General features: G+C 37.3%; 1 protein-coding gene across 2 annotated transcripts in view; it reads right to left on the bottom strand.

Moving 5' to 3' along the window:
- The window catches only part of DIAPH3 (diaphanous related formin 3), a 480,740-nt gene that overhangs the window by 349,846 nt on the left and 103,987 nt on the right, over positions 1-26,907 (bottom strand). For both annotated transcript variants that reach the window (XM_004433600.3, XM_087436004.1), the window contains one exon: positions 17,656-17,786. In XM_004433600.3, coding sequence (XP_004433657.2) covers positions 17,656-17,786 — 131 coding nt within the window. The remainder of the gene's footprint in view (positions 1-17,655; positions 17,787-26,907) is intronic.

Here is a 26,907-nt window from a genome sequence, read left to right as displayed (position 1 = left end):
ACGAGTGGTAAGAATAGAGATAATAAATATAATAAGGGATAAAGAATTGATGGGAGAAATCCGAAGGAGGAGTAAGAAAAGGTAAATAAAACAAATAATTAATATAGTGTGTAATAAACACTATGACAAGGGTAAGCAAAGGATGCTAAAGGAGCTGGTAAGGTGGCTACCTACTAACCTAGCCAGGGGCTAGAAAAAATCCCAAATCAAAGAAAACTATGCCTACAATCTTGACATGGAAAGATGCCAACATATCTTAAGTTTTAAAAGCAGAAAGGGTAATATATTTTCTATTTTTGTTCAAAAATATATTTTTGTTCACATACAGGAAATGTGTGCATGTACATGTAGCTACACAAACACATTCTTAGTCATTTTCTACCTAATCAGCTCATTCAATACTCACTGGTTTCCATTCCATGTGTGAAACATTGACTAACACCCATGGCATAACAAACATTCAAGGCTAATGTCCTACTCTCTCCTACATTCACATGCTTCTGCTCCCACCAAGAATTAGTTTGCTTCATTTTCAAATCCATTTTTGCCAGTTGTATTTATTATTGTAACTATATAATTTAAGTAAATTACATAAACAGACAACATATCACTGGGAAAAGAGTTGCTGTTTCTATAAAAACTAACCCTCGTGCTTTGTAAATATTTTTCAAAAGATGACATTTTTAAAAGTGCTACAGGGAGCTGGCACGGTGGCACAGTGGTTAAGTTCGCATGCTCCACTTTGGCAGCCCAGGGCTCACAGTTCGGATCCCAGATGTGGACCTACACACCACTAGTCAAGCCTTGCTGTAGCGGCATCCCACATACAAAATGAAGGAAGACTGGCACAGCTGTTAGCTCAGGGACACAGGAACAATCTTCCTCAAGCGAAAAGAGGAAGATTGGCAACATGTCAGCTCAGATCCAATCTTCCTCACACACACGCACACACAAAGTTTTAAAAAATGTGCTACAGAAAGAGATGTGGGGCCGGCCCCACGGCTTAGCGGTTAAGTGCACGCGCTCCGCTACTGGCGGCCCGGGTTTGGATTCTGGGCGCGCACTGACACACCGCTTCTCCAGCCATGCTGAGGCCGCGTCCCACATACAGCAACTAGAAGGATGTGCAGCTATGACATACAACTATCTACTGGGGCTTTGGGGGAAAAATAAATAAATAAATAATTACTAAAAAAAGAAAGAAATGTGGACACAAGTGTAAACTATTGAGAGACATCATCAAAAAGACTTTTTTAAAAGAGAAAATATTCTATACCCAAGTTACTGTGTAAGAGCCTCTACATTCCTGTTCCACTTTAAAATACCAACACGAGGACAAGGACGCATTATGGGTGCGGTTTATGCAATCAGCCTACTCCCAGAAAAGGTCTCGGCTCCACATCAAATGTCTAGAGAAAAAAATGGATGCTTATATTTTGAACTAAAAAAAAAAAAATGTCTATGGTATAATTGAATCACTTATTTTATGATTCCCTGCTTTAACAAACTTTTTCAAATAAACAACCAATAGCATTAAACAAGAGGACTTCCTCAGTAGAACACACACACACACACACACACACACACACACACACACACACTTCCATTCAGGCAGTTATAGCGCCTTTCTAAGTAGGTGATACTATACATTTTCCCTCATTTTGCTTTTGTGTATTATCTTATTTATCTTTCTGTAATGAACTTACTTTTTTGTAATAAGAAAAATATTTTTTTAATTACCCAAATAATAATCTTACATAAACGCCTAGGGAAACACAAAGTTATTTTGCTAAAAATCAATATAAGAAGCTTCTTGAAAGGGGGAAAAAATACATCACTGGTCACATGTGACAAAGTAACAAATTTCATACCTTAAACTTAGAAGGTCAGCTTTAATACTGTATAATATGCAGATCCAATTTACATTCCTCTGTCAGAGTAATATATCTCCAATGCTGAATATAATTATAGTTTATTTTAAGCTTTCATTTTCACCTGCTCTTAGCAAGGTGACTAAACACTTAAAATGAACAGTTCTGTTAAACAATTAACATGCCCTGTAGGGCAAAACAAACATACACCCACATCCCATTCAATGGTCTATCCACAAAAATTATGCTCAATTACACAGCCAGACAGGGAATACAGGAACTAAACAATGTTCTGATTGTAAAATCTACTATACTTCAAAATACAACAATTAATATGTATATTTTCTAGGAATTGACTTTTAAAGAAATTAATGTATTTGAAACAAGTCATTTATTCCCACTTCTAATATTAGATGAGATGGTGGAGTAACAAACTGAGTAATTTATTCTCTTACTTTTTAGCTGTAACATATTCAAAGGCATAAAATGTCTAGAGAAAGTATTCCAAATAAAATGAAAAAACCAATTAACTTCAATGATGAAAAACAAAGCACTATACAAGAAACATGAGTTCTTGATCTTTAGATGAAAAGATAGTAAGAGAACTATGGATTTAAAATAACATATACCAGTATGTGCTCTAAAGAAAACTTAAGTCCACTATTAAAAGAAATATATTGTAGAAAAGGAAATAGTTTGAAACATATTAAATATTAATAAGTAGGCTTCCTAGCATCAAATCAAATGCATCATTACTTCAGGAAAGCATTAACTGAATTATTCATTTTAGTCATGAGCCACATAACATTTCAGTCAACAACAGACCATATATATGACAGTGGTCTCATAAGCTTAGTACTGTATAGCCCAGGTGTGTAGTAGGCTATACCATGTAGGTTTATGTACATACACACTATGACGTTCGCACAACAACAAAAGCACCTAACGACACTTTTCTCAGAATGTATTCTCGTCATTAAGTGCATGACTGTAAATATAGACTAATTTGACAACCAGTATTCAGGAAAAGAGAAATCATCATCACACTTCAGGCCTTCTATCATCTGTTCCCACCCTAAATACTTGCTACTACTGCCCAATACTAGTCCAATAGATCAGATCAGTCCATAAACTTATATTAAGTCCATAATCTGCCCTTGATTACATCAAGTGCATTTCTAGCTTCACTCATAATGCTTCCCTCTACAGCACTGCCTCTTCTGTAACAAATGAAACGATTTCATCTTTCAAGGGCCAATTCAAGTTTCCTCCTTCTTTAAACTCTCACTAATTTAAGTTTCTCCATTTGCTCACTGGGTTTCACTTGTGTGACCCCAGATATTCCTCCAGTTACTGCCCATTTCTCTCCTCTCTTTTTTAGCAGAAGGTCTCAAATGATTTCATCACAAGCATAGTCAGTACTACTTAACCATCCATTCACTCCACCTCCCTTCAATTTGGCTTCTGCCACCAGACTCCACAAAATTGCTTTTCTCAAAAGTCACCAACAACTCTCCTTTTGCCAATTCCACCTCTCAGTGGCATTCTGTGTGGTTTGTCACTCTCTATTTGTAACACTCTTCCTCTTTCAGGTTCAGGAAACCAGACTGTCTGCGTTCTCCTCCTTCCCACTAGCTGCTGCTCAGTCTGTTTTCCTGGCTGTTCCTCCCTTTCCGGACCATGTATACAGTAACTCCTGAGTTTCTCAGGACTTTTTCTGGGAACTCTTCTATATCTTTGCACGTGCGTGCACACACACACATCCCAACCCTGGATCTCAGCCATTCTTGGGGCTTTACTTACAATCCACATATAAACAACAGATAAATATCTCCACCCTACATTTCTCCACTGAGCTCGACTCACATATCCAGCTGCCTGCTTGATGTCTCAAACTGTGAAACTCGTAGATACATCAAACTCAACATGTTTAAAAGATATATTTTGCTTTTTTTCCCTCAAAAATGCATGGAACCAATAACAACCACCATCTTCCTTCATCGCAGTTAACAGCACCACTGTGGACCTATTTGCTCAAGGCAAAAATCTAGTCCTCCTTTTCATTCACAGGACACATCCAATCCATCAACATGTCCTGCAGTTTCTCCCTATTATCTACAAAATCCACCCAATTCCTCACCCCACCACGACTACAATCCTTATCCAAGCCACCCTCGTCATCCCTGTGACTACTGCCATCGCCTCCCTTCTGGCCTCCTCGTCCACTCTCCTATCTTCAATCTCTTCTCCCCACAGCAGCAGGAGTGATCCTTTTATTTTTATTTTTTTTGTGAGGAAGATCAGCCCTGAGCTAACATCCATGTTAATCCTCCTCTTTTTGCTGAGGATGACCGGCTCTGAGCTAACATCTATTGCCAATCCTCCTCCTTTTTTTTCCCCCCTGAAGCCCCAGTAGATAGTTGTATGTCATAGTTGCACATCCTTCTAGTTGCTGTATGTGGGACGCGGCCTCAGCATGGCCGGAGAAGCGGTGTGTCGGTGCACGCCGGGGATCCGAGCCCGGGCCGCCAGTAGCGGAACACGTGCACTTAAGCGCTAAGCCACGGGGTGGCCCAGGAGTGATCCTTTGAAACAGGTAAGTTTGAATACATCATTTCCTGCTTAACACTCTTTAATATCCTCCCACTAATATAGAATAGAAATCCAATTTCCCTACCAGGACCTTTAAGGCCCTCATGACCTGGCCACCGCCCACCTCTGTGATGGCTCCACCTCCCCCCACCCCCCACCACACTGTTTCTCCACCTCCGGCTCTCTGCTGCCCAAGAGGTGCTCCAGGCCCAGCACCACTGCCTCAGCTTCTCTTAACTAGTTCCTTGTCCTTAAGGTCTCTTAAACTTTACCACCTCAGAAATACTTGCTCTGAGTAGCTCGCATCTAAAAGCTCTCTATCCGTTATTCTTAGTCCCTTATTTTTTCTTAACTGACCTGATGATAGCTTTTGTTTTACTTACTTACTTGTTTTCTAGGTTGCTATTCATATGCCTCTTGTTACGGCGGTACCTAGCACAGCCCCTGAGAATACTTACTGTATGGGGAGATTAACAAATACATCCTCTGCTGTACTCCAGTGGCACGTTATCCATACCACATACATAAGGACTTAATTGGATAAGAGCCAGTGGTATCATTTATTCTTTGATGTATGTTAGACATTTCTGTCCAAATGGAATCTCAGCAATCTGAGGACAGAGAGAAGCCCTTGCACCTCTTCTAGTTTTTCAACATGGAGGTGCTCAAAATACCTGATCTCCCATCCTGAAAAATGAGCAGTACAGGTTCATGCATTTCACTTTATTTCAAGCTTTAACGTCCCTATTCTTTCATGACTATTCACATTCACTTAACATGCACTCTGTTCTTCTCTTCTGAGTCCCATTTTCTACAACAAAATTTTGTCCCCTCCTTCAGAAATTCATAGCATGACGGAGAGAGCAGCCAAACCTAGAGAGACTCAAGTGTGCAAAGGCTCAATACAAGTGCACAAGGAAAATTACATGAATTTCTGATCTCTAAAACTGTATTGTCCAAAAGGGTGGTCACTACCTACATGTAAATATTTACATTTAAATTAATTAAAATTCATTTCCTCAGTCACATTAGCACTTTGCAAGTGCTCAATAGCCACATGTGGTGAGTACTCAACAACACAGATGTAGAATGTTCCTATCACTGTACAGTTATTATATGTCTATTCAAATGAGGCTAATTTCTCTTTGGCCCTGCAAGGGCACTCCAGGTGACTTTAGTGCTTCGAACCCTAAAGGTGGGTGATTCTTCTCTGTTATCTTTTATGAACTTTAACATAAAAAGCATTTAACATATGGAAAACTACACCTATTTCTTTCTGATGTATATTGTCCCACAATAAAGAACTAGAAATTCATGGGCAATATGGATGATAAAATTGAGTTTTACTCTACAAGGGTTTTTGAATCATAAAAATTAAAACTTTCTTCTATTGCCTTCATATTATGCCTCCCTTTGTGTTAAGGCCTTTATGTATAGTTACCTATTTCTTTGTGTATAGTTATGTATTACTTTATGCATAGATATGTTAGGGGATACCAAGACAAAGATCATCATATTCTAAATTCTTTACTTAACTCACCTAGCAATACTCTAACACACAGTAACAAGGCCAAAAAATTAGTGTAAGGACAAAACTATACAGATTCTTTGTATGTAAGATACTAAATAACTAGGAGCTTTAGTGCCTACAGTTCAAAAATTTTTCCACTAAAAATATTTATCTTTGCCAAAGAAACCAAAATATTCAGTACATAACATACTGATAGCTGTTATAGATTTGGACACATAAGGTTTACATTCTCTAAAAACACAGACAATTATCATTGAAAAGAAGGGAAGTTTCTTATATCTCACCTCTACATCCATGAGAAATTTTATATTTAATAGCAGTATTTTTCCCAAATTGTTACGGCATAACACTCTATGTTTTGTTGTCTTTTAAACAATAATCTAAGCTTTTCAAATAATTAGTTCTCAGTCACATATTCTTCCTTTTATGTCTGATTATCAAACTATTCTATTTTAAAAACGAAGATTTGAGATCCTATGTTACATTGTGACTGACTTTACATTCAAATAGATATTTTTTAAATTAATATTGGCCATTCAAATGGCAATTTATATTTTATTTTAAATAGACTGGGAAGTATATATATTTTAAAATAGAGTAGGAGCACTTTACAATTCTAGGACCTTTCAGACCAAGTATAAATTGAGCTACGCAGCTCCTATTCACGATGTACAGAAAATATGTATTTTTCTCTATTAAAAGCAATTACTCTATTTTCAATGTACTCACTTTTATTGTTAACCTTACATTCAAAGTCAAAGCTTTTAAGATACAGGTAAAGTTAACTTTGAAACCAAATGATTATAACACATTTTAATACATCCATAAGCCAAAATCAAGTTATCATATGAATAATAGTACACAAAAGAGAAAGCCTCCTACAAGTAGGGAACATTCGATCTTCTGGAGAGTTTCTCAAAAAAATGACATTGCTTTGGAAGGACTGTGAAAGCATTCGAAAGTAATGGCTTGCCCTTTAAAAATATCGTTAGTACTCATTTAAAAACATTAATAGTTATTTTCTTTCAGGGCATTTTTCATTAATATTTCATTCATTTAAAGTACTTTGGAAAGGACAGCAAAATGGCCTAAAATTAGAGGGCATTTTCAAAAAATATTTCTTTAATAAGCAATACTGTCATACAAGTTATGGATCTTCAATGATAATCTAGACATAAATAATACAAAGCATATCCTAAGATATATGGCAGCGTCTAAATAAAAGGAAGAATATTAACATCCTATCTTATAATTTAACTTATTTGAAAACAACCTGGAAAAAATCCTTTTAAGAGAGAAAAGTAAGCACATTTCTCTGAGGAAAATTATGTTAAAAAAACATGCACCTCAGTAATATTTTTAACCTACGATACGGGATGTTTCTGTGACTTCTCTCTCTGACACGCCGTATTGCTGATTCCTTCATCCTGGCTACAGGCAGCCACACTGAAGGCCGCCACGGACCATAGCTATAGCACTGCATGTCAGACGTGCCTCTCCTCTCCCTTTCTATTTCTTAATGGCTGGTATGAAGCCCACTCTTTTAGCCTTATCTGCCATGATAGCAGTCCCTGCTGAAGGCAGCCTCCCTTAGACCACTCCTGTCTTCTCTCAAGACTCTCTTGATATGAATGTCCACTCATCCTTGGAGGTTTTAAAAAAGAATTTTTAATCTTTCAGACTTTAATTCCTGTATATATTCTCATAATCCTTTGATACAGGACTATAAGACTATATCCTTTGACATAAGACTATGAGAATATAATAATCATACAGTATTTATTCAAAGAAGTAAGAGGCTACAAAGAAGAACTTAAGATGTTTAAGCAGCACTGTCTAATAGAATTTTTTATGGACAGAAATGGTCTATATGTGCTGCGCAATATGGTAGCCACTAGCCACATGTGCCTCTTGGGCACTTCAAATGCTGAATTTTTTTTTATTTGATTTTAATTAAATTTAAATAGCTACAAGTGCCTAGTGGCTACCATATTGAATAGCACAGGAAAGAAAATGTGGAGCCACCTGCATTATTTGCCTCCCTAGCACCATAATTAGAGAGAAAGGAAAAGGAAAGACAAAAGAAATACAAGCATGTATATCACCTAGGAAAACCTTTATTCCTCTTGCCCCTTTCAAGAATTATCACTATTGGGCCGGCCCCATGGCGTAGTGGTTAAGTGCGTGCACTCTGCTGCTGGCGGCCCAGGTTCGGATCCCGGGCGCGCAATGACACACCGCTTGTCAGGCCATACTGTGGCGGCGTCCCACATAAAGTAGAGGAAGATGGGCATGGATGTTAGCTCAGTGCCAGTCCTCCTCAGCAAAAAAGAGGAGGATTGGCATGGATGTTAGCTCAGGGCTGATCTTCCTCACAGAAAAAAAAAGAAAGAATTATCACTATTAATATCACCATAAATCTGTACATACTGTTAATTTCTAAGGCTAATTCAAAAAAATTTATATCTCATGTCTTAATTTAAAATTCCAAAACATGTCATAGGAATAAAAGTAAATTGGAGCATGTTATTAATAAGACCCTAATACTCTCCTCTCATGTCTACAGAGGGAGAAGCCTTCTACTATATTCCCCAGAAAGGAACATTGGGGATTACTTCTAGTCACTCCCTCCCCCTCATTATTTGAATATCCCCCAAGGAGGAGGATTGATTAATCAAACTGGGGAAAGTGGATAAGGACACTGAGCATGCAGGACCTCGGCCTGCAGTTATCTGTTCTCTATTCCTAGAGGTGGGCAGAGTAAGACATGTACTTCACCATCAAGGCCCACTTGTGCTCTTTGATATAGCTTTTCCAGCAGCAAAGCTGATATTTTGCTCCTTCTCTCACTTCCATATCTACTTTTTTAATGTATTCAGAACTCACAGGCAGAAAGGGGGTGTAATTCGCACCACCACAAAACCTAGTATTTTGTGTGTGTCAAACAGGACAGCAATTGTACCAGAGGAAATGGAATAAATGGTAAAAGGTCTTTTTTTGTGGGATTTAGAGGTGAGTCATAACCAGACAAGATCTTTGGGAGGCCAAGTAAAAGAGTAAGATAGTGAGAAAGTATGGAAGTAAATGTAGGAACTGACAGAGTGACCATTTATTTATCTTGACCAAGTTGACTATCCTCAAATCAAGGTAGTTTCAAGAAATCAAGAGCAGGATGGCCTTTTGTATTCTTAGCGAGTTTTTGATCTGATTCAAGGTCCTGGAGCTTATTATAAAAGCACTTTTCTTTACATCTCCTAGTAATAAGATAAAGAACCTAAACGGCTAATGAAACTAAAAACTGGAAGAAATGGGAAATTAACATTTATTGACCTATTATGAGTCCTACAAAATAATGCACCAGTGCATGGCCCATTTACTCTCACTCCCCTCCTTCACTGCTCTACAATTCTGTTCTTGTCTCAAAGGGGCTGACCCTGCAGGCTGCAGTTCCCAAGCTTTGTAATCAACTGCTCCCAACTAAGGCTGGCCCGAGGGAAGGTGGGAAGAAGGCATTAACCAGGGTATTTCTCTCCCTCTCTCTCTGCCTTGGCAGTTTCTCTGGCAACAGCTGCATCTTCCCCATGGATCCAGTTTCTGCCATTCAACACCAGCCCATGAGCTTCCAGAACACTGCCTTTTCCTCTTTCTCTAGCATAGGAGTGGACCAGCTTCCTGCTATTGCTCATCTTTGGAGTGCCCCACTGTCCCTATGTGATTTCTCAGTCTATCACCTATTTAACCAATTCCTGGTATCAACTAATTTTTTAAAAAACTGTAGAATGCTCTCTGGTTTCTCTCCTGTTAGGACCCTGACAATATATACAATACACACATAAACATATATGCGTATGTATAGTTTGATTCTGATTCTATCTTCAGTTACTTCCTAGGAAAGCATCTTTGTTAAGATGGAGGAAAGCACTAGAGACTCTTTAGGTATTATTTAGGTATCATGTAGTATTATTAAGCTTTAAGAGGTCCATCTTGGTAAGAGAAATGTTTGACTTCTGGATGTTTCAGTTTCAGTGCTCTGAATTACCTGCACCACCCCTCACCCCACCACAACATCACTGATAGAATCCATTGACTAAGAGGAGGGACTCTGCAAGTGAGGTAGAAGGACGAAGTCCTGGGGGGATTGGCCATGAAGATGGACGAGGGACAGAAAGACTTCCTCACTCAGGGAACACCCATTCTCTTCATCAAATTCATTGTCCCTTCCCCCAACCCTGTGAGGGAGAGAGGATGTAGGAAGCCCACACTTTTACCAGGTTCACCACTTCTATGAATTTCTAGGATGTTTCTAAGGAATATTAAACACATTCCAGAAATCTCTAATGTCAAAGCATGATTTTCAAAAAATATAAAAACATTGCTTGTCCAAATAAAGTCAGTAGTGTCAAGTATTTATTTACCTCATTAATGAGGGAACCAGCAAGATGGTGAGTCTGGTTCAAAAAGAATTAGAAAAATCAAAGTATTTTTAGTGGCTTAAAGAAAGGATAGAAGAAGAATGCTAATTGAAGTACAAAACTAGTTAATATCCTGCAGGGCAATAAAATTGCAACTTCTGGGGTTCATCTTAAAAAAAAAAAAACCAAAATGAAAAAAAAAATCAACAGACTAAGATAAAAACAATTTAAAATAAATACTAACATATTAACATATGCATTAAAAATTTGGGGCAAAGACACACACAAAACTATTAACAGGAGTTCACCATTGAGCAGCGGGTCTGATGATCAAATGACAAAATTTTCTGTTTGTATCCTTCTGAGAAATTTGGATGTTTGGCATAGGAATGTAACGCTTTTATAATTTAAAAGGCTTATTCAAAATTTCCTCCTGGTATTAAACTAGATATCCACAACCACGCTCCAAACAAGCATCACTGAAACATCATTTTAAATTTGTATCTAAGATGACAAGAAAGTGAAGTGTCCTTAAAAGCAAGATTGAAATAGAGGAATTCAGAGAGGTAAGCCAGACTCAAGCCCCATTGGCTCTATGGGACACACGCCAAGCCCTGAAAATCCAACACTTCCTTTGTGATAGCCATGCAGAGTGAAAGGGACAAGAGCTAAAGCAGAGAGGCCACCATCAGCCTAGGACACACCAGCAAAAAGTGAGGATCTCAAAGGGTCACACTTTCAGTAGGAAGGTGACCTAGAAATTATCCTGCCGAATAAAGAAGGACAACAAGGAAAATTTGTTCTAGTAACACATAACCCAAGCCAGACACAGGTAAGGTACCTGTGTGGTCCAAAAAAAGCTCAAGGTAGTAATTTTAGTTTCAGGTAGTCCTAGGTCATTAGTATCCTTGTGCTCCCAGCAGTAGAAAAACATTTATTCATTCTAACAGAATGTATCTTGAAAATAAATCTCCAAGTTCCAAGGAACAGGAGGTCCCACTTTAAAATTACAAAACACACAAAGAAACAAGATATGAGTAAAGGTGAAAACAAGCAACCAAGACAAGGAGTAGACCTGGGAAACCTTTATTTACTAGAATTGTATATGTAGAATATAACATAATATTTAATATGTTTAAACAAATAACAGAAGATTAAAAAAATAAGTGAGGAGCACAGAACTATGAAAAATGAAAGAGTTTTAAAAGAGCCAAAGAGAAATTATAGGGATGAAATTATAATAATGGAAATTTAAAATACAATTTAAACAGATTAGACATTGGTGAAGAAACAATTAGGAAACTAGAAGATCTAAAAAAATATATATCCAGACTATAATAGAGAGAGACAAATAGATGGAAACTATAAAGAGGTTAGGAAATAATGGTATACAGAGATGGAAGGTCTAATATATACAAAGTTATAGAGAAAAAGTCAATATTCAAAGAGATGATGGCTGAAATTCACAAATTATGAAAGACATCAATCATATTCAGGAAGACCAAAAACATTTAACAGGATAAATAAGAAAGAAATTCTACTTAGACACATAAAACTATAGAATACCAAAAAAGACAAACAGTATAAAACCAGACAGAGAGAAAAGGCAGATTACCTGGAAAAGAATGAGTTTTAGATAAGGAGCCAAACTCTTAAAAACAGAAATTAAAGGCAGAAGAGAAAATAATATTTTCAATGTACTAAGAAATCTAAAATCTCTCAATTTCACGACCTAAGAAAACTATCCTTCAAAAGTAAAGGCAAATAAAGTCATTTTCAGACAAAGTGTTTTACCATCAACAGACTCTCACCAAGGGAACTTAATGATATACTTGAAGCAAACGTAAAATAATCAGAGGAAAAAATGTACATGAAACAAAAAAGTATGATGAGTATATAAGTGTGCGTAAACATAGATACATGTACACGTATTTGTAGTATAACTCAATAGTAATAATAGCTAATTTATAATACGAAAAAGAAAAAACAATTAAAACCACACAAAACTAGAACACAAATCAAGAGGATGATTGGTGTTAAAGTATTCTTAGGTTCAAAAGAAAAGAGATTGCTTATTTTTGTCCCCTTTAAGTGCATGCATGTTAACTTTCCTTTTTAAGTGTGTGCATGTTAAATTTCTCTTTTAGGATCAGCAGAAGAGAATGTGTCTTTCAAAGTAGTAAATGAGGAAAAATGAAATGAGAAATTAAAAATCTAGCCAAAAGAATTTAAGGATGAGGAAGAGGAAGGAGAAGGAAGATCACAGACAAGAAAGAAGGGGAAAAAGAACATGGAAAAAGTAGCATACACTGAAAATTCAAAATGAAATGTCAGATATAAATTCTAATTTATTTTCACAAACGATACAAAAAGATAAAACTACCAGGTAAAGACAAAAGATTGTCAGATGGGATTTTTTTAAAAAAGCATTCATATGCTATTTACAATAAATACTCCTAAAATATAAGAAAAAATAAAGGTATAAAAATGATTAATTGTGATGAAATGTGAGTAACTGCACACATCGGCATAATAAATCTATGAAACATAATATTGAGGGGAAAACACGAGTCTCAGGTGGAACATATGGAAGATGATGCCACTTACATAAAGTTCAAAAAGATATAAAAGCAAATAATATATTAATTAAGAATACATGTATGTTAAAACTATAATGAACAGAAAAAAATGATAAATCCAAAATTCAGGAAAATGGTTACCACAGGATAGCGGAAGAAAGGGATGTAGAATTAAGGACGGATGCATGGAAGCTTCAACCTTGTAGGCAACACTCTGTATCTCAATCTCATTAATAGGCAGGTGGGTGCCTGTTTTACTGTTATGATAGTCTTTTTTATATATTTAACCTTTTATAAAAATAATTTTTAAAATAAGTCAAGGTATTATACCCCCAAATTTTTTATCTTGACTTTTTTCCTTCAGATCATCTTGATACTGAGTACATTGATCTTGTTGCTTACCACAAGCTTTTCTATTTCTCTCTTCACACATGTGGTACAGGGCACAAAAAGTCCATCAACTCCAAAGTTAAACTCTTCCACCGGATTTGTGTTTTCATGCCCAGAAACGCAGAAAAACTAGATTCCAAACCTGACTCTGATTAAATGGAATAATGACACACAAAGGCTGCTCACTTGCTTTGCGGTAAACATATTTTACTGCAAAATTTTCCAAAGTGACATTCGTGAAGTTATAGTTATATAGTTAATCAAACGTAGTTCCAAACCTCCTTAGAAATCTAACAAAAAGCTAACTTTAGTGTGAAAATATTTCTTGTAAACCACAAAATGCATGTTAACCACGAGTAAAGGAAAATTATGCCTAAAATGGCAAAACACAAAGACCTGATAAGACTGGATTTTCTGAGACAGAAATCTCGTCCTTGACAGCTGCACCAAATTGAGAAAATGAAGACGCATTCTAGAACTCATTTGCTGTATCCACAGATGGGTATGGACTAAAATGCTTGATATCAATCATAACGATGTCAGTATCTACCTTTTTACGTTTCCACCCCCACATATTCAATAGCTCAAACATAATTGTTGACTATGTCAAGATCCACTAAAAGTTGTATTTGGAAATTTGAAGAAGATGGTCATCTTCCCAGTGTTGTGAAAATAAAGCAACTGTGCTTTTAGCTCAAAACTTGCACCAAAAAAATTGAATAATCAATAAAACTTCAAACAGATCAACTCTTCATAAAGCAAGGCCAATAATCTGGTATTTAATACACTGCTTTTCACATAATTCACTATCCAGTAAAAGGCTGACATGGCTCATAATTGCTATGCAGAGTTTCAGAAGTTGATGAATGGCTCTAAAAATATTGCATATCTGCAGGGGAAGGGAAACCAATGTAAGGGGGACCTCCTACTTTTTCCTTGACTCTTGATTTAAATAAATCCTGATCCCAAACCAGCACTGGAGAACCATTATTAATCAGTTCACTTGTTTCTTTTTCAACTCTATTCACAGACACTGAAAGAATTTTAACTCTAATTTTCTCAGTAATACCACAGGTCTAACAATGATGTCAAAAGCTTACAAAATGACATTTCCTTCTTTCTTGGAATTTAGTTACATACAGTACACAAAAAAGAAGCTATGAAAAACTGACTTTATCAACAGACACATCATAACTAACAGCCAAGTCCAAAGATTTGATCATAGGTATAACTTCAAGTTTTACATATCCAGCTAAATCATTCCTCTAATTGGAGCACTAGACACAGAAATACTCGATTATCTCTTCAATTTTCTGTCTACATAAATTGCCATGATTTCAGAAAAATCTCTCCAATGATAAGATTTTCTATTTTTTTCTTTTTTTAAAGATTTTATTTATTTCCTCCCCCCCCAAAGCCCCAGTAGATAGTTGTATGTCATAGCTGCACATGCCTCCAGTTGCTGCATGTGGGACGCGGCCTCAGCATGGCCAGAGAAGCGGCGCATCAGTGCGCACCTGGGATCTGAACCCGGGCCGCCAGCAGCGGAGCGCGCGCACCCGACCGCTAAGCCACGGGGCCGGCCCTATTTTTTTCAATTACAAAGACTACTTCATAGAAAATATCCACAGCACTTGTGGATTTCTTATAATATATTCTAGAACTGGCCATTTTGGGGGAAATAATTCCATAAGTTTTGGGGTTTTTGTTTAAATAAGTTTCAAATGAAAGAGATATATAGCATTATTCCCCAGTATTTTTAGGTGAAATTACAATAAATAATTGTATCCATTGTAAATGCTTGAATTCATAAAACCTTTCAGTTTTTCTTTTGCTATCATATTCATCTACTCAAAATATGAGGACAAAGAGGAAAAGATAAAGGAAAAGTCTATTTTTCCTTTTCTTTTTTTTTTTTGCTGAGGAAGATTCGCCCTGAGCTAACATCTGCTGCCAATCTTCCTCTTTTTGCTTGAGAAAGATTCATCTTGAGCTAACATCTGTGCCAGTCTTCCTCTATTTTGTATGTGGGTCGCTGCCACAACATGGCTGCCGACAAGTGGTGTAGGTCTGTGCCCAGGATCTGAACCTGGGCCGCCGAAGTGTAACGCACCGAACTTAACCACTAGGCAACAGGGGCACCCCCGAAAGGTCTAGTTTTAATTATACTGAAAAGCCATGAATATCCCCAATGCCCAGTAGCTGCCAGATAAACTGAGAAATGAGTGTATTCCCCACCAACCCCAAAATACTCTGTCTTCCTACATTTGAACTCCATAAGAACAGGGCCTGGATCTGCTTTGCTATTTACTCAAGCCCCACGTCTAAGATACTACTTGAAAAATGGCAGGTACTCAATAATAACTTTTTTAAATGAATACATTTAACAAAGGTTGAGACTAAGCTGAAGACCAGAGCTCTTCGTGTCTGACTATACCTGTCAAATAAATTCCTAATTCAACTTAGTTTCTAACAATAGCCAAGGTAAGACTGAAGGAGGTGAAAATTAAACCTCATTGTTTTAATCAACAAATCTGTACCAAGCACCTTCTATGTGCTAAGCACTGTGCCTGGTAAAGAGAGGTAAATAAGACACAGGAAGTCCTTGGTCTCAGGCCACCATTAGTTTATAGTATGGAGAACAGGTTGGAAGCAGCAAAATATGGAAAAATAAAGATAAAGTTGAAATAGACTAAAAAGACTCTTTGTTCACTCTTCATACTCCTTAGTTAAAACTCACTCACTTGCATGTCTCAGCACGTTGGGTCTTTTTTTTTTATTTATTATTTTTTTCTGTGTGAGGAGATCAGCCCTGTGCTAACATCTGCCAATCCTCCTCTTTTTTTGCTGAGGAAGACTGGCCCTGGGCTAACATCCGTGCTCATCTTCCTCCACTTTATATGGGACGCTGCCACAGCATGGTTTGCCAAGCGGTGCGTCGGTGCGCGCCCGGGATCCAAACCGGCGAACCCCGGGCCACCACAGTGGAGCACGCGCACTTAACCACTTGCACCACCAGGCCGGCCCCAGGTCTTTTTGTTTTACATACTTGTACTGTCAAGGATTTTTTTCTTACTAGAGCCTAACTGCAGAAAAGTCCAAAAAAGTACTAATCAGAGAGAATAATAGATTCTTTTACAGACCATTAACATCCAGTCATAGTTTGTCGTTCTAGCCCTCCAAATACACACACACACACATATACAGACATACAGATGTATTCTTATGCAGAAATAAGCATTCATTTATTACACAATAAGAAGTCAACACTGATCCACCATAGATCCTTGCAGCTCTGAAATTCTGATTCTATAACTGCTCAGATATCTTATAACAACTTCTGCTTAAAATTTTTCAAAAATATGCTGGGCTAAAAAGTCTAAAAATTGATTGAGAGAGACACCTATGGTAATGATGCCAGATACAGGACATCAGTTAAATCTGGATTTCATAAAAACAACTAATAATTTTTCAGGGTAAGCATGTATAAAATTCAGATTTTACTGGCCATCCTGTATTTTTATTTGCTAAATCTGACAACACTAACCTATGGGATCCTATAAAGATACCATTTCCAATAAAGAAAAAAATAAATTTTATTTCTTGCTATGTCAAACAGGAATCTGCCAGGATATATACAAATTAAACTGATAGCAATCATGATTAGAAACTCTCTTTTTAAAACACCTTAAGTTTTTAAAAATTCTAAGAAAAAAATGAGTTTTTTTTAAAGTCCATAGGCTATTTATCACTCAGTAATAAACACAAAAATACTATTGAGACTGTATTTCTCCTTTTTGTTATTTTTTTTTGTGAGGAAGATCAGCCCTGAGCTAACATCCGTGCTAATCCTCCTCTTTTTGCTGAGGAAAACCAGCTCTGAGCTAACATCTATTGCCAATCCTCCTCCTTTTTTCCACCCCCCCCAAAGCCCCAGTAGATAGTTGTATGTCATAGCTGCACATCCTTCTAGTTGCTGTATGTGGGACGCGGCCTCAGCATGGCCGGAGAAGCGGTGCGTCGGTGCGCCCCTGGGATCCGAACCCGGGCCGCCAGTAGCGGAGCGCGCGCACTTAACCGCTAAGCCATGGGGCCGGCCCTGAGACTGTATTTCTTCATGTATATAAATATTATACATTCAATTTTTACCTTGAGAAGTTGAGGTATAACAGCCATGTATTTACAGGTGCCATGAAGAAAGTATTAAGCAAAAATGACACATTAATGACATATGTCTAATTTAGTAACATGCCTTGATGATATTTAGATTTATAAATTACCTCACAGGATTACTAGTCAAAGACACACGGAGGGACTCCAAGCACGTGACAAGTCTCTCATCCGCAGACCACATTTTCAGTTCATAGATGAATTCCTGAGGTGAGATGTGCCGACTTCTCTTAAGACTTCCCTGTAAAATAAGTCAAAAAAAATTGAATTCATGCTGTATGAAGATTATCCATCAAAAAAGACTATCAATTAAAATAACAATTACATTAATCCCACCTTTCATATTAACAGCTGCACGCAATTACTTTGAGCAGTATTATTTTGAGGGAATGATTTCCTTACTTCTACCCATAAATCTATAAATTCATAAACCATAGTATCCACAAAAGATAGTAACATACTATCAAAACATTTGCAAATTAAAATAATGGCTTTTTCAAATCTAAAATATCATGGAAACAATGAAGTATATATCACAGAAAATATCTTAAAATATAATATATTTTAGGCACATGCAAAATAAAAATCAGAACTCAATACAAGAATGACCCTATTAAAAGTAATATTCCAAGTAACACAAAAAGCTGTAAGTCACTGATTCATTCAACTATCATGAAGCACCTAGATCTAGGCACTGTAGACACAGAGATTATCAAAACCTAAGCATGGAATGAGAAACACAAGCAAGGAAGTAGTACTTTTCAGTGAAGTCTAATTCCTATAACACGGTACCCAGGGACCCAGAGGAGGAACACCCGAGTTGGCAGAGCACATGTGGGAAGCCTGAGTATCGGGGAGAAGGTATGAGTTAGGGAGGCAAAGAATTAGACAGGAATACCTTCCAGACTAAAACATAACACACATGCATGTCCAAGAATAAAAACAAAAGCACACACAACTGAAGATACAGCAGAAGATGGAGTGATGGAGCTACTATACGATTAGCTTTTCCAGGGGAGTTTTGGAAGGATCATTCTGGCAGCAGTATTGAAATATGGATTACAAGAGTTCAAGTTCACTCATTAATTCTCTATTAAGTGCCAGACACTGTTTTAAGTGCTGAAAATAAGAGCACTGAACGAGAGACAAAAATCCCTGCCTGCATTGAGCTTCAATAATTCTCCACAGGGAAGAAGAAAGAGAAACACATAATAAATGAAAGAAACAATGAAAATATATTGCATGGTAGATAGTGGTAAGTGTTACAGGGAAAAATAACAGCAGGGAAGAGGAATAAGGAGCATAGGAGGTGGGGTGCTATTTCAAACAGGGTGATCAAAGAAAGCCTCACAGAGAAGAATCTGAAGGCCTCGAACTTGAGTGTTAGAATAAAAGTCTGAAGGAGGTGAGAAACTAATCATGCAGATATCTGGGAAACAGTTGTGACAGAGGGGACTGGAGGGCTTATAGGCCACCGAAAGAACTTTGACTTTTACTCTGAGATGGGAAGCATCAAAGCAGAAAGTCCTTTTGAGAAGGTAGATATGTGGTCCGGATAAGAAATGAGGATGTCAAACAATTAAGTCCAGAATTATTTCTATCTAAATTGAAGATTACACATCCAAGAGAAAGGAAAGGAACTGTAGATGTTCGAAAGCAAATGAGTTGGGATGGCAGGAAATTACATACATTTTTCATTTCTTTTCATTTCTACTAATTTGCTATAATGTTATACAAGAAAACATTCCCAATAATGCAAAACAAATTAGCCCTGGGAAGACAGGCCATTTTCAAAGTGGTAATTTACCAAAGAAAAATTCAGTGGCAAAATCTCAAGAGAATGAAATGATAAAGCTGAAAGTAGAAATGAAACAGTGAGCGTGCTGAAAATGAATATCCAATTTTTTTTATCACTAACTACATTATATCTCACTAAAAAGAGAATATATTCAAACTTGTACCAACATAGCTTTTATCAATGTCTTTTTTTGCATTAAATTACCAAAGTATTGCTTGTTTGACACAGAAAATTGAGAAAACAGAAAAACAGGGAAAAAAAGTACCACAAAATGACCATTAATTTGATATTTCTATTTTTAAAGTATTTTTTCAAAGATATATACATAATATTCCATACATATTCATATATAACACATATCTTACAAAAACATTATATGATACATATTGTTCTGTAGGCTACTTTTATCATTGACTAATATTTCATAAACATATCCCAATATCAATACATAAGTCTTAAAGAAAATGATTTTTTTTCCTGCCTACAGACTGTTAACATACCATTACTTACCTAATTTAGACCACCATTATTGGACATGTAGGTTGCTTATAATTTCTTTGTATCATTTTTCAAGTTTCCTACGTATGCTGTCAGGCCAATATTTTTATCCAAATATATATATCAATGGAGGTTAAACCAGATGATCTTTTGTAGTTCTTTCTGAATTTATCATTGAAACAATTATGACTTTGGTAGAATCAAAATAAATCAAAACTGAATACATGAATTGTTTTCTTAGACAATTCATATATTGTTTGGGCAATATAGTAAATACTTTGGGCAAGCCCCATAGAGCAAACACTTTTAAAATATAAGAATAAGCAATAAGTGCATTTGGATTAAAAATGTGATATTAAAAGATTAAAAAATAAATAAAAAGCCACCTGCCCACCTCTTAGCCCTATCTTACAAAGGCAATCACTTTTAATTCCCTTAATGTTAATTCCTTTTCTTCTGATAGCTACTTAATATGTCTAAATTATATGCTTATTCTGATCTTTTTTAGACTTGTAAGTTTTTAATATTGCCTTGAACTTCTGTTATGAAAGATAAGGATTCAATTATCTTAAAACATTGGAATCTCTACTCTCCCATCCTCTGACTATAGTTATAGGTAAAATCAGTTGAACCAAAAGATGTCATTCCATGAAATGGGAGCTAACTGAACCCACATTCTATGAAGTCCTTCTAGCAAAATTCCTATAGAGATGAGTTCAAGCATCCAAAAATGTTAATAATGCTTTGTTTGCTTTAATGACACAGAATAGGATATTTTATGTACCCATTCATAAAGTCTCCCATCTGCTATAGTTTCCATGTTGGTCAAATCAAGATGTTCCTCTTTCTAAATCGGGGAACAAGAGAAGCATGTCAGCTCTTACCATTCTTATTCAGTATTATACTGGAGGTCCTAGCTAGTGCAACAAGGTAATAACAACAACAGACCTACAGGTTACAAAGGAAGAAGTAAAACTGTCTCTATTAGCAAATGAAATGATTATCTACACGAATTTAGCAAGGTTACAGAATTAAAGCTCAGCATATAAAAATAATTTGTATTTCTAAATACTATCAGCAATTGGAAAATGATATTTTAAAATATATCATTTTTAATAGCATCAAAAAAACACAAATTAGGAACATTTTTAACAAAAGACAGGAAACATCCATACGCTGAAAACTACAAAATATTGTGAAGAGAAATTAAAGATGATCTAAATAAATGAAGACGTTATACCATGTTCATGGGTTGAAGACTCAATATTAAGAAATCTATTTTCTGGAAAATAATCTAAGATTCAATATAATCACCACCAAAATCACAGCAAGCTTTTTTGCAGAAATTGAGAAGCAGGTTCTAAAATTTATACGGAAGTGCAGGGAACCTAAAATAGAACAATTCTGAAAATGAATAAAGATGGAGACTTATTCTATCTGATTTCAAGATTTCCTATAAAGCAACAGTAATCAAATTAGAATGGTATAAGCATCAACAGAACAGAATAGAGAGTCCAGAAATATACGTGAACCTATGCGGCCAACAATTTACAACATAGGTGTCAATGTTACTCAATGGGGTAAGTAGAAACCTTTTCAACAAATTGTGTTGGAATAACTGAACATTCATATGAAAGAAAGTGAAACTAAATTCTAGACCAAAATGTAAAGCTAAAGCTGTAAAATGTCTAGAAAAAAACAAATGAAAATCTTCACTACCTTGGGGAAGGCAAAGATTTCTTAGGGATACAAAAGGTACTAATTGTACAATTGGATTTCATCAAAATTTAAACCTTCCACTTTTCAAAAGCCTCTTTTATTAAGATAGTTTCATTAAGAAAATGAAAGGTGGGCCGGCCCCGTGGCTTAGCCGTTAAGCGCCCGCGCTCCGCTACTGGCGGCCCGGGGTTCGGATCCCGGGCGCACACCAACGCACTGCTTCTCCGGCCACGCTGAGGCCGCATCCCACATACAGCAACTATAAGGATGTGCAACTATGACATACAACTGTCTACTGGGGCTTCGGGGTGGGGGGTGGGGGGAAGGAGGAGGATTGGCAATAGATGTTAGCTCAGAGCCGGGCTTCCTCAGCAAAAAGAGGAGGATTAGCATGGATGTTAGCTCAGGGCTGATCTTCCTCACAAAAAATAAAAAAAGAAAATGAAAGGTAAGACACAGACTAAGAGAAAATATTTGCAATACATGCCAAGAACTGTGCGGAGTCTGAGATTTTAGCCTGTGTATAAGCTAAGCTAGCCTGTTACTGTTTGATGGATGCTGACAGAAAACACAAGACTCCTGAGTTAGAGACAAAGGACTTTATTATCACATGTTCATTTCCCAACCCACTAAGTCCCATAGGGACAATGCAGAGCCCTCTGATGGATGCCTGCACATGCAGTGGATTGCATTACAAGGGAAGAACACCAAGTTTGGGGGATTCACCATTTTTATGGTAAACAGTAATAAACCTGCTCATTGTCCACAGAGAGACATAACATCACCTCTAAGGCTGCTCACTGCAAAAGCAACCCTGAGAAATGGCTCAATAAAGAGAAATCAAGCCTTGCTTTCTTGGCATAACCAGAAAGAACATCCAGGGATACTCAGGGCCCATAGGAGATTGCCTCTCCCAATGATAAACATATCTCATAAAGGATTTGTGTTCAGAACATTTAACAAACTCCTACAACTCAATAGTAGTAAGACAAATAGTCCAATTAAAAGGACAGATAAAAGACTTCACAAAAGAATATATATGAATGGCCAATAATCACATGAAATAATGTTCAAGATCATTTGCCACCAGGGAACTACACACCCCCTAGAATGGTGGGGATATGAAGCAACTGGAACACTCCTACATGACTGGTGGAGATGTAAAATGGTATTGTCACTTTGGAAAAGAGTTTGACAGTTTCTTTTAAAGCTAAATCTACACTGATGATAGGACTCAAATTCCCCAACTAGGTGTTAAGCAGGAGGGTATTCATAATAGCCATAGACTGGGAACAACCCAAGTATTCGTTAACAAGTTGTAGTATATCCATACAATGGAATACGACACAATAACAAACAAAATTTCACTACTGCTAATGCAACAAGATAGATGTATCCAAAAAACTACGCTGACTTAAAGGAGACAAACAAAAAAACAGTATATAAGTGTATGGTTCCATTTATACGAAAGACCAAGACCAACCTGTCAATCTTGTCTCTGGGGCCATTCTAGTTCAAGGTATAGAAGCAGCACTGTTAACAATTTTGGGTGTGTTTGGTTGGAGGATGGGGGTAAAGGTGGACGACATTTTAAATGAGGCAGGAAGTAGATTTTTACCAATAAACACTGGGAAAAACAGACGAAACTCTTTGGCTACAAATAATTCTTCATTTCAGCCATATTACGTTTTCTCAGTTTGAACAATTTATTGCCAAAAGGCCTCTGTATTTTCAGAGGCCTCTGAACTGCCTCTAACACCCTCCCCTCTTACCCAAACCCTCACCATCACTACTACATCCTTGCACAGGCCTACTCTTAGATGTGAGTTAGATCTCGGCTGAGACTAACTTCCCGGAACAGGCCTTTTATGAGCCACATAAACTGAGTCCCCCATCTATGGATTCCTTTTTCATAACACTCACCACTCTGTATTAAGATAACTTTAATTCTAGTTTATTATTTAAAGGATATATTGAGCACCTACTGTGTGCCAGACACTGTTATATGATGTGGATACAGAGGTGAAATAAAAGTCAAAGATGACTCCTAGGTTTTAGGCCTAAGCCAATATGCGGTGCTAGCTACTCAAACGGGCAAGAGGGAAGAAAGAGAATGAGTAACAGGGGCGGTAGCTATTTAAGAGTTGCAAGTCTGAGCAAATGACCTTTTTGGCTCTGAGAAAATAACATTTGAGCAGAGACCAGAACGAAGAGAAGGAGGGGGTATGGGAATTCCGGGAGAAGGGCAGTTTGAGCAAACGCAAAGCCCCAAGGCAGGAATGAACTTGGCATATTCACAGGACAGCAAGAAGACTCATCTAAATCCCAGGGAGCATGACAAAGAGTTCTAGATGACAAGGACAGACAAAACAGGCAGGTGCCTGATCCTGGAGGCAGGAAACTGACAAACTACAGACTGAGCGCCAAATGTTTTTGTATGACTCTTGAGCTAAGAATGGTTGTTACATTTTTAAAAGCTTATAAAAATGAAGAAGAGAAGGAGAAGAGGGAGGAAGAGAAAGCAGCAGAAGCAACTGAGACCATATGTGACATACAAGCCTAAAATGTTTATTATCTGGCCACTTAAGAAAAAGCTTTCTGGCCCCTGATAGGGTGTTATAAATCATAGTAAGGACTTTAGGTTTTATATTCTGAGTGAATGGAAAACCATTGGAGGGTACTGAGCATAGAAATGCTAAGATCTAATAAACATTTTTTAAAGATTATGCTAACTACTGTGTAGCAACAGACTACACGCGGCAAAATACAAAATAAGGAGACCAATTAGAAGGCTACTGCATTGTCTAGTCAAGTGTTGACAGCAGCCTGGTATAACATGCCAGTGATGGAAGGCATGAGATCTGCTCAATATGAAGGAAGGTCAGACAAGACTTACTGATAGTTTGGATTGAGGTGTGAAAGAAGTAAAATTCAAAGGTGATGCTGAAGTTTTTGGTCTCAACAACTGAGTGAGACCATCTACCAGTAATAGTGACCTTGACAAAAGCAGCTTGAGCGGTGGATTGGGGAGATAGCAAGAAGAATGGACAACTCTTTTGAGATTTTCTGTAAATGGGAGCAAAGAACCAGGGCAGTAGCTAAAGGGGAACTTCTGGTGTGATTTTGGGGGTGTGGGGAAAACCACACCATGTTTACACACTGATGGGAATGACCAAGCACAGGGCGGGAAACTGATGATGGAGAGGGTAGGTGTAGATGCAGGAAAACAAACAAACAAGGGAACATAAAAACCTTTGAGTAGGTAACAGAAGATGTGACCTACTAAACAAGCGGAACGATTGACCCTACACAGTTGCAGGGAAAGCGTATCGCTGGAAGAAGAGCACAAGCAGAATCAAAGAGAACAGATTCAGGTAGATTGTTAGACCTGTGATCAGGAGCTATGGCAGTTCTATTCTGATTATATCAACGATCTCAGTGATAGAAGCATCAATAAAATCAGCTAGAAGCGAGGATGCAGAGCTGGAAGCACGAGAAGAAAAGGTATGAAATCATTTTCAGAAAGGAAATAAGTGCACTGACAAGCACCATGTGGCAGGATATCTGTTAAGGGCTCGCCTGTCAACTGTGGTCATTCAGGAAACACTAGTCAGTGTGGTTGTATGTTTCCTCCCAGATGCATGGTGCGTAGAAGTGCAAACGCACAGGAGGTGGGAAGTTTAGTTTAACCAAGGGCCGAATTTATATGGACAGTGAGGCAAATGAACTGATGGTTTATGCAAGAGAACAGAGGACTGTGCATCTAAGGTCAACAAGGAGAGCAGGGCATGGTGGGGGTAGGGAGGTAACGGACATGAAAAAAATGGTGGAGTCAATGGATTAGCAGTTCTAAAAGGGTTATAGATTTCTTAAAGTGGGAGTATTAAGTGGAAAAGATAGATAATACTCAGGAAAGAAAGTCTATAAACAATATTTAGAGGTGGTATTTTACTATCCAAGGTAATGAACGGTTGAGATTGGGGAGAAAAACAAAGATGATTGGGACTGATAAAGTCAAGGAAATAATAGTGTGGAATGTCAGATGGATCATCTATGTGAATGATGAACTCACTAAGGATGACCACAGTGGTAGTAACAGGAAGGAAAGCAATGAGCTAAGTAGCCAAGTCTTCTAGGAATAAGAAGTCCGTCAGTACATGCCAGCACCTCTTTGTGTGAGGCCCTCTTCTCCACTAGAAGGCATCTACTAGGGCAGTGTATGCTTCTCCCTAATTCATCACTGTTGTCACCAGTCCCTTGTAAAAGGCCTGGCATTCAATGAATGAATGAGGTCATAATAACACGGAAGGTATACACAGACTAAGGATTACAACAAGAAAGGAGGGGAAGATAAGTCACACAAAAATATTGTGAAAAAATGGTTACTCAGAAAGGAGTATTTCAAATTAAAGTCATAGGAAATAGGCCAGATAATTGGGAAATTAGTTTTAACACAATTTCCCCCCTTTTATTATATTACTATCAAAACACAGGTATAAAAGAAAGGAAATTGAGGGGAGAAAATGTTGCATGAATAATCAGAAATATTCTTTAAAAGGACAGCTCCTCTTGTGTTTCTTTGATTTTACATAACTTCAAAGGAAGTGGAAGAGGAGGAGAGAGGGAAAGGATACTCACGTCTGCATATCTCTTAAGTCCATTAGCCACAAAGAAGAAAATACTTAGAAAGCTTTATCCCCTGTGGTATCAAAACACATTACCGAGATAAGGATGTCTGCCTGACATCACAAAAATTAGAAGGATATTTATCCAACATAATTTTTAAATCTTTTTTAATCCCTTAGTAAATTTTATTCTAAAACACCAAATGCAGGAGAGAAAGAAAAGTACATATATTACTCTTGTCAGATTCCTTACTAAATGTATTCTAAGGTATAAAAATATACCCTTTCACAACTTGTTTCCCTTACAATTTCTATTTCTCTAAAACCAAACACTCTTTCTTTCACGATGTAACTATTAAAGGAAGTAATAACCATTTCCTTTGACCTGTCTCAGAACAGATTCTTTTGTACCTGCCTCAAGGCTTGCACTGCATCTCAGTTCAGGTGTAAGAAGTATTTAGTGTATTTCTTCACTGTTCTATCTCATTTATTTGTATGGAGAGTAATTTGGAATACCATTTCTATGACAAATTAAAAATATATCATATTGGGGCCGGCCGCATGGCGTAGTGGTTAAGTGCCCGAGCTCCGCTGCTGGTGGCCTGGGTTCGAATCCCGGGCGCGCAACGATGCACCGCTTGTCAGGCCATGCTGTGGCGGCGTCCCATATAAAGTGGAGGAAGATAGGCCCAGATGTTAGCCCAGGGCCAGTCTTCCTCAGC

The sequence above is a fragment of the Ceratotherium simum genome, chromosome 10 (assembly GCF_057802395.1).
Source record: "Ceratotherium simum simum isolate JZ-2026a chromosome 10, ASM5780239v1, whole genome shotgun sequence".
Taxonomy (NCBI): Eukaryota; Metazoa; Chordata; class Mammalia; order Perissodactyla; family Rhinocerotidae; genus Ceratotherium; species Ceratotherium simum.
The sequence above is the reverse complement of the archived record's forward strand: the minus strand, read 5'-3'. Positions and strand labels throughout refer to the sequence as shown.